The sequence below is a fragment of the Corythoichthys intestinalis genome, chromosome 22 (assembly GCF_030265065.1).
Source record: "Corythoichthys intestinalis isolate RoL2023-P3 chromosome 22, ASM3026506v1, whole genome shotgun sequence".
Classification (NCBI taxonomy): domain Eukaryota; kingdom Metazoa; phylum Chordata; class Actinopteri; order Syngnathiformes; family Syngnathidae; genus Corythoichthys; species Corythoichthys intestinalis.
The window spans coordinates 18,873,330-18,884,671 of record NC_080416.1 but is presented as its reverse complement, the minus strand read 5'-3'; the positions used below and the strand labels follow the sequence as shown (position 1 = coordinate 18,884,671).

The following is an 11,342-nucleotide window of genomic DNA, read 5'->3' as shown; positions in this document are numbered from 1 at the left end:
TCGATTACATTTGGAGCAATTTCCCCCGAAGGCCATTTTGCTCCCCATTTTTAGCCACTTACAATTATCAAAATGTTCACGTACCTTTGTTTGGCGTCATTTTGGGGAAATTTCTTTTACATTTTAAGTCAAACAGGTGGCCAAAACCTAGCTCAAATCACATCATTTTACAATTTTAGCTTTGTTTTCAAAACAAAATGTTGTGTTCACTTACATTCGGGGAAAAAGAAATTTAAAGAAGAACTGTCAGAGATGTGTCAGACCTGGACAAAATCCCACTGATTGACTCAAAAATTTAACATAAAGCCACATATATAACTGAATTAAAACTAAGTTAAACTTGCGGCAAATTTTAATCTTTGTATGTCGTTATTTTGCAGCATATGTTTGTGAAACATAATTCGCACTTCCACTAAATCCATTTTGTCCCGAGTGTACCTGAACGCAGCGTGACAAACTGACAGTTTTCCTCCTCGGTCGCAGCGGCAGTACCCGGTAAACATGCGAAGAATGGCGGAGTGGGATCCGCCTGCCAAGGAGCAGAGGTATGTTTGTTTATTCAAAGTTTTTTTTGCTCCAAATATTCGTGGTTGTTGTTGGTTACAACGCGATTTCAACACAGCTCCGTTGTTTCTTAGAACAACTCAACCGGTAGCTACTGGCAAAGCTCCGTTAGCCAGTGTTTAGGCAATTGCACTGAACTTCCATGCCAATTTGTCATTTTTATAAACTTATTTTTTCGTGTGTGCGGAACTGGTCACTATCGTGTGACTTTTACAAGGTTAAGGTACCTTACGGTCTAGTCGGCGTTGAGTTTGGTCTGTTCTAGGGTTGTTGATTTTAAGCGCTAATCGTCATTCTTACATATGTATGTTTGTAAACAAGCGGAATATATTGAATTCCATGTCTGGTTATAGTTGTCAAGTTCTGCTCGAATGGATTGTCAGGGAAGTCACAGACTGCATGTCAGCAATAACGAAAATGTCATGGTCAAAGTTCAATGTATAGACAAGGGGGTGAATAACCTCAGGCAAGTAGAACATATGGCTTCCTGTTAATATTTGTCTGTTTATCTGTTTTGTATTGGTGGAGAAAGCTAAAAATCGCCATTCAAGCCATAACTAGAAGTCAAGATGAAAAGATTAATCTGATCACTGATGGCAGAAAAGCATGACAGTGTTATGTTCTAATGTCCTCTGTGCTGTTTTGTGTTTGCTCCTGTGCAGCTCCTGGTTATTAAGTTGGCTTCCATCATGGTGCCCCACTTCCCTCTCTCAGCTTCAAGATGCAGAAGAGAAAATGCTGAAAAGTAAGCATAACTAGAAACTGCCATTTCTGGAGAAATTACTATGGGGCTTTTCTGTGAGGAGATACAGATCTTTGAAATGTTGATTTGGGGACATTTCCGGGACAATATCAGGTCACTTCCTGTTGATTTGGAGACACATGTTTTTTTGCCTTTGAAAATGAATGGGAAATTTGGACGTACATAGCCGTCAATGGCGCGGACTTACATATGCGTCAATGGAATCCAAGTACATTGGCATTAATAGAATCGACATACATGGGACACAGGTTTTTTGCCATTGATTTGAAAGAATCTGACCGGCACTGGCGCAAATCCAACGAGCCGGGCCAGCGAGACCCTGGCAATCCGGCCAGAAGTGCAAACTCCACGCATTCACCTTAGACTTAACCCTTTGTTTAACTCAGTGCTTCTCAATTATTTTCTGTTACGCCCCCCCAAGGAAGACGTAAATGTTTCGCGCCCCCCCAACTCTCTGCCGCCACTGTAAATAGTATCATTTGTCTATAATATTACTATAAGTACGCCTCAGCCTAACATTGTGTCCTTTTTTTCTGTTAAAGAAAAAAAGTAACATAGATCAACTTATAATAAAGTAAAACTTTATTGACATTGTTTTGCTTGCAACAGAAAAGACAACGCGCATCAATTTGCCTGAAGTAAAAAAAAAATTTTTTTAAGTCACATCCAAACTAAAAATACACTCAAGGTACCTTTTTGACCATTTGATACTGAAAAATAAAATGTAATAAAATCAGTAAATAATAACAAATTCAAAATGATTAGAAACATTTACTCTTCAGGACAACATGTCCAAAAATTTGGCCGAAAAAAACAAAACTGAATTGTCTTTGGACAGAAGGAAAGTTTTTATTTTCGCTGATTCACCACAGTGCTCACTGGTTTACTGATATAACACTGACAAAGCGGGACGATTGTGACAATTGGCAATATTCGGCACGTTTTCGCTGAAAAACAATCAAGCGGCTTATCAATGAGATTGAGGTCTAATGTCTTTTAGTGGCGTCTTAACTGATTTGGCTTCAGACTCTCCCCTATAATCATTTTTAGACTCAGTAAACAGTGGTCTTTCCTCATTTCCCACTATATTAAAAGTCAAAGCCAAAAGGCAAACGGCCCGAAAAAAAAGCACATTCTCGGCGGCCGAGGGAGAACCGTAGGCGAGGGCGGTGGTCGTGACGATCCCAAGCCGAAAACGGCACTTCTCGGCCGGACACGTGAGAACCGGAGAAGACAGTGGGTCGCTGCGTGATTCCAGCTGTGCATGAGTCTCTTCCGTGTGCTCTTAGAGCTTACTTCAAAAATACTGCACGCACTTTGAAAATGAGAGCGCCACTGCCACCCACGGAGTGGATGTGCAAGTACACTTTATTCTAGTACGGCAAAAAAAAAAAAAAAAAAGCATGTTCCCCGAGGTCACTCGCGCCACCCCTGGCATCACTCTGCGCCCCACCATTTGAGAAGTACTGGTTTAACTCCATTTTGAAAGGTTTAAAGAAGGCTCACTGAAAACAAGTTGACAATCTATTCAGGTCGACAGAGGTCAAAACAGCAAGGCGAAACAGAAATACTCAGGCGGGGAAGCAAGCTCGTTCCAAGGTCACCATATCAGAAGTCAACAAAGGGGTCCCGAGAAAAAATGACAACGCTTAGTTAAACATTGTCTTTTTAAGGCTCTCGCGGGGCAGGCTCTGGGCAGGAAGAAGGGTGTGTTTGGGATTATTGTCTGTTTGTGGATTGGACAGGAGGATTTGGGAGCTGCTGTTTTCCGGGCAACGAGGTTGTGGATTTTGCCACCTCAGCGTCAAAGGGGCTCTTGGAGTCTTGTCAGTCTTGTTATCAGTTGGATATCAGGCGTTCTCCGGTGCTTCTTGTTTTGGGACAGACAGTCCCGCCATTTTTTCTGGACTGCCCGGGAGAACTGATTGCAAGAGTTGGTGCGTCAATCTTGCTCATGATGCACACGTTGGGCTTCCGTGATAAGAAGGTGTCGTCACTGTCGTGTATCTTTTATGCCCTACATTCTGGTTATTTCCCTTAAAATATGGAATAAGTGCTATTTATTTTATATTGTGTGTGTTAGAGTAATACAAACAGTCAAACAGTAAATACGAGAAATAATATTATTCCCTGATTGATTATATTAAGTGTGTTAGAGTAATGCAAACAGTTAGACGGGCCCTACGAGAAAATGTTCTCTCTCCTTCAAAATGAATGGGGAAATTTGGATGTACATAGCCGTCAATGGCATCGACGTACCGTATTGGCCCGAATATAAGACAGCCCTGATTATAAGACGACCCCCTCTTTTTCAAGACTCAAGTTTGAAAAAAGACTTTTTGAACACTAAATTAATTTTCATACTGAAAATAATTACAGTACATCCGAAACAAATAATTATAACAAAATATTTGTGAGAAAAAGCATGTTATTTTGCCTCATTCAAATCTTGATATCTGAACATTTAAATATGTAAACTAAAGTGCATTCACATTCGTAAATGAATGGCTTCTGGTTTTTGAAATGTAAATAAACTAATCTATTGTGATAAAACAAAATTGCAATAACTGCATTAACCATCAGAGTGAAGTCTAACTGTAACTGTAGTCTTGAAACAAATCTGAATAAGGAAAAACATTGCAATAAAATAATGCAAACTGGTTAAACAAGAGTAGCTGAGATCTGTCATGACAGAACATCGCTTCAATGATATCTGGCGCCATCTAGCGTTGTGAATGGGGAGAGTAGCTGAGATCTGTCATGACAGAACATCGCTTCAATGATATCTGGCGCCATCTAGCGTCGTGAATGGGTATAATGTCTAGATCGCGAATATAAGACAACCCCCTCTTTTTCAGTCTTATTTCAATGCAAAAAACACTGTCTTATATTCGGGCCAATACGGTACATATGCGTCAATGGAATCCAAGTACGTTTGCATTTTCTGCATCAATAGACTCGACATACATGGGACACGGGTTTTTTGCCATTGAAAATGATTGGGAAATTTGGACGTACATAGCCGTCAATGGCACTGACTTACATATGCGTCAGTGGAATCCAAGTACATTGGCATCAATAGAATCGACATACATGGCCGTCAATGGCATGGACGTACATAGTCCTCATTGGTATCTGTGTACTTGGGCGTTAATGCAATGTAAATGCCATTGGAAATGAATGGGAAATTTAGATTTACATGGTTGTCATTGGCATCCCATTAGAACTGAATGGGACAGTTTTTGGCCACCGGGTTGCGCGGCGCGCTGAATAAACGCCATTTAAAAAAAAAAAAAAAATTACTATGTGTGCCTTTGTAATGCAAAGCCCCATATATTGATATCGTTTTACCGTCCAAACTTCTCATCTGTATCTCCACCCTCCCTCATTCCCCAACTGCAGATGTAAAGCAGCCTTTCTCCAGACAGCATGTCCACATTTCCAATGGGAACTACCTATGGACCATCGCGTTCCAATCATCCTCTGCGGCGAAGTCCAGACCCCCTCTGGTTCTTCTGCACGGCTTCGGCGGCGGCGTGGCTCTGTGGACGCAAAATCTGGAATCTCTCTCCAGCAGGGGTCCGGTTTACGCTCTGGACTTGCTGGGCTTCGGCCGAAGCAGCCGCCCGCTGTTCAGCAGTGAGCCCGAGAGGGCCGAGGAGCAATTCGTGGAAGCCCTGGAAGAGTGGAGAGAGAAAGCGGGTCTGGAGGAAATGCTGCTTCTAGGACACAACCTGGGAGGATATTTGGCTACTGCCTATACACTCAGACACCCTCAAAGGTAATGGAATTGACATGATTACATAATTACTGAACACACTATAAAAAATAGCACTCAACAATATTACAAGTTTATGAAAACGTGTCTGTCTGTTTTTAGAGTAAAGCATTTGCTGCTGGTGGAACCTTGGGGGTTCCCCGCTCGTCCCGAGAACCCCCACCATGACTCCATCCCAGTGTGGATCAGAGCAATGGGTGCTGTCATGAGCCCCTTCAACCCGCTGGCTGGCCTCAGACTGGCCGGGCCTTTAGGTTTGTACAGTACACACATTTGTTACAATTTATCACTTGACAAATTACACAAGTGTCATTGCGAAACATAAACTTGTCGGTTAAAGTTTATGGTAAAACATTATCAGTAAATCACAGTGTTGTTATGCAGCGTAGGATAGCACAGAGGATTACACTGAGTGTCTCACATTGCGTCAATAGAATGTGTATCTGTTGCTAATGGTGACAAACGAGCAACTCTATGCTGCGACAATACCACACAATTGATTTGTCCCTATGGTCGCGTCTCACATTGCTGACTGCTGTTTTTGGCCTTGTACTCTACGTTCCTGGTCAAACGACACCCCCCGACACTAAAAACATGAATTAATGTCAGTGTTGGGTCAAACTAAAAAGAAAATGGTAAAGTTGTAATTGAAAAAATGTACTTTTGAGATACAGTGGTACCTCGACATACGTTCGCATCGACATACAATCCTATCGACATCCGAAAAATTTAAAAAATTTGGCTCATCATTTGTCTCGACATTTGACGACGATTCATGACAGCGTCGCAATGTTATTATTTTTCCGCAAGACGGACGCACGGCGGATTTTCTTGTGAGAGAAATCAACATGGGTCCCGAGAAGGTTAGTGCAGGTGGTGAAAAAAGTAAAAATGTGACGCTTACCATTGAAATGAAGATGGAAATGTTAGGAAAATATGAGCAGGGTGTGCGCATGAGTGAACTGGCTCGATGATCTCGGCGGTCCTCCTCCGACCTCCGTTCAGTACTCTTTATAAGTTAAGGTGACAATTATTATAATTGTAACATCGGCAATGAAGTCGCCAGTTTTGTCAGGTTTTTAACCATTTATTTCAGAACTTGTGCAACACAACACAGTCACTGTCCGCCGTAGCTGACGCCAACGACAACTTGAAAAAAGAAAGTAAAAAAACTTCCGCGCCTCTAACACTGTGTCGTCAGTCACATGATGCGTTCAGGAACAGCATGCAAAACACAACCGACACATTAGAACCGGATTCTGTACATAATTATTATTATTAGGGCTGCAGCTTTCGATTATTTTAGTAGTCGATTAATTTATCGACTAGTTAGTTCAAATAATCGAGTAATCTGATTAGGAACATTTACTGTGTTACAGAATAAATTTCAGGAGATGTAAAATAAAAGCTTGCTCAGACTGCACTTTCAAAACATTAAATGCGAATACAAAATAAAACTCCTGAGTGTTACTTATAACTACACAGAATTGCACTTTCATTTTAAAAAAATGAATAAATGAGGATCTAAGTACAACAAAAGAACAATTTGCTAACTTGCATAGGAAAAGTCCGCTAGCTTAAATGCTATAAAATGCTAACATTTTATTTTATTTTTACAGTGCTCTTAACAAATCGTACAAACACACAAAAAAACGGCTAAATCTAGCTATAAAACATAACAAATGCATTAAAAATATTAGCTCAAAAACCTTATCTTGGTCTTAACAGGGAGCAGCTGGATTCAGCACTTAAATGAGTTATGTTATATAAACTGTTGCCACTAGAGAGCAGTGTACCTACACAAATAAATAAAACTATGTGCAAACACTATTAAAAGTAAAATTCCTGAGTGTTACTTATAATAACTACACAGAATTGCACTTTCATTTAAAAAAAAATGAATAAATGAGGATCTAAGTACAACAAAAGAACAATTTGCTAACTTGCATAGCAAAAGTCCGCTAGCTTAAATGCTATAAAATGCTAACATTTTTTTTTTTTTTTTTACAGTGCTCTTAACAAATCGTACAAACACACAAAAAACGGCTAAATCTAGCTATAAAATAAATAAATGCATTAAAAATATTAGCTCAAAAACCTTATAATGGTCTTAACAGGGAGTAGCTGGATTCAACAACGTTAAATGAGTTATGTGATATGTACTGTTGCCACTACAGGGCAGTGTACCCACCCGAATCAATAAAACTATATGCAAACACTTCCAAAACAAACCATTCCAACACCACTCTAATTAAACGAATACTCGTATCAGCAAAATTTGATTCAAAGCTTTTTCTAACCGAATTACTTGATTGACTTCATTGCAGCACTAATTATTATATTATTATTCCGATTTGTATTTATGATTTATTTGTTTTGCTATGTATAATTGCAATTGTGCCAGCAGTATTTATAGTGGAATGGATTAATTAAATTATAATGTATTCTCATGGGAAAATCCCACTCGAAATACGACCATTTGGATTTAGAAACCAGGTTCTGGAATAAATTAAATTCGTTTGTAGAGGTACCATTGTATTTTGTTAGTCTCGAGATTAAAGTTGTAATCTTTAGAGGAAAAAAAGTCATCCTAATATGATAAAGGCAATTGAATATGAACGCTTTGTCTGTATGTGTTCGGTTTGCAGCTATTCATGGCTAATTTTTGGCTTTTAAATCCCCACCCCAGGTCCAACGCTGGTCCAAGCGATCAGGTCCGACTTCAAACAAAAGTATTCTTCTGTGTTTGATGACAACACTGTGTCCAACTACATCTACCATTTGAATGCCCAGACTCCGAGGTAAGTTCATATGCCTATCGCAACCATTCTGTCTGATAAACTTATTAAACGGTGGTTCCGTGCTTTTTATAGCGGCGAGACCGCTTTCAAGAACATGACTATCCCGTATGGCTGGGCCAAACGGCCTATGCTGGAGCGCATCGGCCAGGTCCGGGCTGGCGTTCCTATTTCTTTTATCTACGGGTCACGCTCCAGCATCGACAGCGCTTCAGGATACGCGTTCAAGAAAACCAGACCGGAGGTGGGAATAACGGTATGTGCTTTTATATCTCTCTTTGTATCTGAACCTTTTGGATTTTATCACATTTCTGCATAAAATCCCCATCAAATGTGATCTGATCTTTGTCAAAATCACACAGATGAAAAAACAGTGTCTGCTTTAATTAAAACAACTCAAACATTTATAGGTTTTCATATTTTAATGACGATAGTATGGAAACAATGACAGAAGGGGGAAAAAAATAAGTGAGTGAACCCTCTGCCTAAAGAGATTTAAAGAGCAATTGAAACCAATTTTTCCCAAACAGTTTAATTCAGTTGTGTGCCCAATCACTGATGAGTGGTTTAAAGCTGTCATGCCCACTATAAACACGCACCTGGTAAGAATTGTCTTGATGAGAAGCATTGTCTGATGGTTCGGTCAGAAGAGCTGTCTGAAGACCTGCGATCAAGGATTGTTGATTTGTTTAAAGCTGGGAGAGGATACAAACCTATCTCTAAAAGTCTGGATGTTCATCAATTGACAGTCAGAGAAGTTGTCAACAAACGGAGAGAGTTTGGCACTGTTGCTTCTCTCCCAAGAAGTGGCTGTCCACCAAAGATGATGCCAAGAGTTTAGCGCAGAATACTTATAGAGGTAAAAAAGAACACTAGATTGTCTGCTAAAGACTTACAGAAATCACTGGCACAGTCCAATATTTATGTGCACACAGGAACTATATTTAAAACTATGGCCCAGAATGGGGTTCATGGGAGGACTCCACGGAGAAAGCCACTGCTGTCTGAAAAAACATTGTTGCTCATTCAATGTTCGCAAAAAGGCACCTGGACACTCCACAGAAGATTTGGCAAAATATTTTGTGGACTGATGAAACCAAAGTTGAATTTTTGGGGAATAACACACAATGTCATGTGTGGAGTAAAAATGAAACAGTTCACCAACATCAACACCTCATCCCCACTGTGAATGATGGTGAAGGGAGCATCATGATTTGGGGCTGTTTTGCTGCCTCAGGGCCTGGGCAACTTGCAATTATTAATGGAAGAATGAATTCAAAAGTATATCAGGATGTTTTGCAGGAAAACATGAGGCTGTCTGTCAGACAGTTGAAGCTAAAAAGAGGATGGATGCTGCAACGAAACAATGATCCAAAGCACAGGAGTAAATCAACTTCTGAATGGTTTCAGATGAACAAAATACACGTTCTGGAGTGGCCAAGTCAAAGACTTGAGCCCCATTGAGATGCTGTGGCATGACCGCTATTCATGCCAGACATCCCAGGAATCTGACTGAACTACAGCAGTTTTGTAGAGAAGAATTGGTCCTAATCGATGTGCCAGACTGATTTGCAGCTACAGGAAGCGTCTGGTTGAGGTTATTGCTGCCAAAGGAGGGGGCACAAAATATTAAATGTGATGGTTCAGTTACTTATTTTTTCCCCCTTCTGTCATTGTTTGCATACTATCCTCATTAAAATATGAAAACCTATAGTATAAATGTTTGAGTTGTTTTAGTTAGAGTACTGTTTTTTCATCTGTGTGATTTTGACAAAGATCAGCTCACATTTGATGGTGATTTTATGCAGAATTGTGAGAAATTCCAAAAGGTTCAGATACTTTTTCATACCACTGTATTAATATGAATAATTCCAGTGTCGTGTCTTTTTTTGTGTCAGGTGATTCGAGGAGCAGGCCATTACGTTTTTGCCGACCAGCCAGAAGACTTCAACCAAACAGTCCTGCGCATCCTTGCAAGAACAGAGAAGAACAGCACAGACTCTTGCCCAAAGCCTTGACGACTCTTGCCTTTTTTTTTTTTTTAAACTAACAAACACTTTGAAGTCAACCCCACTACTCAACAAGGACGGTTGAAACCATTTGAGCTTTAATAATACGCACTTTACCCACCACAGACGCTCGTCCGCCCGTCTGGACTAACTCGCCCTGGGCTTCGGAGGATTGCATCAGAAGAGCTTGTGACGTCGAAAAAAGGTGTTGGGCCACTCTTATCTGCATCTGGAAGGAAATTCTCCGAAGTGAATGTGTTTTTCGTTGCAAGGATCTATACAGAATGTTCTCGCAGATATGAGGGAAAACGTCAATAGGGCAAAGGGCAAATTGTGTGCGTTCGAGGAAATGCCACTCTCCCAACCAGCAGGTGTCAGCACAGCACACCGCCTCCTCTCGTCTGCTGCACTGACAAAATCCACCATCCATGGTTGTTATAGGACAGTGGTCCTCAAAGAGGCTTTGCACAGACAGAGAATAGGGTCAGAGCAGGCCGGGAATGTTTGAATAAAAATAGACTTCCTTTTTCAAGGAGCCGTATCATAAGTCAAACATTGTGTCACGGTTTTATGGGCTTCATTCAATGAGAAGTCTACATTATGTGTCGGGAAACTTCCAGGAAAATTCTACACACCTCTGTTTAAATTTTCCGATACGTTAAAGTGACTCTTTCTGGGGAGGGATGATGAAGGAATTCATGTTTCTTGCTTAGTTTTTGGTTTTGTCTTGAATGGGAAATGTGTTTTCTTTGACACAAATTAATGAAAATATTTCTTTTAGTGTCTTTAAACCTACTAATTTTATAAAGTACATAGTTCATCATAACAATATACAGTATAGTACAGAAAAGTATGTATTTATAGCTCTTCACCAGCAAACCAATCTGCCTCAATAAAAAAAGCATTTTACTGTCAATAAAAGTGGACCTGTCACTGTATTTGGGTTTCAACCAAAAGTTTTTAATACTTGCCTGGCACAGACAGACTATTCTCCCTGTATTTTTCAAACACTGTGAGAAATAGTCTGGGACCCAGCCCATTAACGGCCTCTTCGAGCAAGATACAAAATCAACCGTCCAATCAGATTTGTTTATTTGCGTCACGTGTTCTTAACGAGTGACGTCACTCTTGCGCGCCGAAAGCCGTCTCAACAACAACACAGATGGCGAACGGGAGAGCCGAGAATATGTTCCAATCCGCGGTAATATGAGTGTTAAATTACCAAAACACATCGAAACAAGTCATTGACAACAGTCAACATGGCTCGCGCTAACCATGTTGAATAAACTTCTCCATTCTCCGCTCACGCTAATGGCGTACCGCAAGCAACACGTCACTTCCGCTCATTAATATTCATAACATTAGCTACTGTTGCTAAGTAAGGACAAGCCACTGTTTGTCCCTAATAGACCCTACTCACGTGATGTCAC

At 40.4% G+C, this 11,342-nt stretch overlaps 1 protein-coding gene across 1 annotated transcript; it reads left to right on the top strand.

Moving 5' to 3' along the window:
* The first annotated feature begins 437 nt into the window (after window positions 1–437).
* LOC130910589 (1-acylglycerol-3-phosphate O-acyltransferase ABHD5-like) lies at window positions 438–10,858 on the top strand. Its single transcript, XM_057828024.1, has 7 exons — window positions 438–545; window positions 1,227–1,309; window positions 4,730–5,108; window positions 5,208–5,359; window positions 7,795–7,906; window positions 7,979–8,159; window positions 9,802–10,858. The coding sequence occupies exons 1-7, from the start codon at window positions 502–504 to the stop codon at window positions 9,919–9,921; spliced, it is 1,071 nt and encodes a 356-aa protein (XP_057684007.1). The 5' UTR covers window positions 438–501; the 3' UTR covers window positions 9,922–10,858.
* The last annotated feature ends 484 nt before the right edge of the window (window positions 10,859–11,342 follow it).

Coding starts and splice junctions, on each gene's coding strand:
- LOC130910589 (XM_057828024.1), top strand. CDS start 502: ATGCGAAGAATGGCGGAGTGGGATCCGCCTGCCAAGGAGCAGAG. Junction 5,109..5,207: donor ACACTCAGACACCCTCAAAG/GTAATGGAATTG, acceptor GTCTGTTTTTAG/AGTAAAGCATTTGCTGCTGG. Junction 8,160..9,801: donor GACCGGAGGTGGGAATAACG/GTATGTGCTTTT, acceptor TTTTTGTGTCAG/GTGATTCGAGGAGCAGGCCA.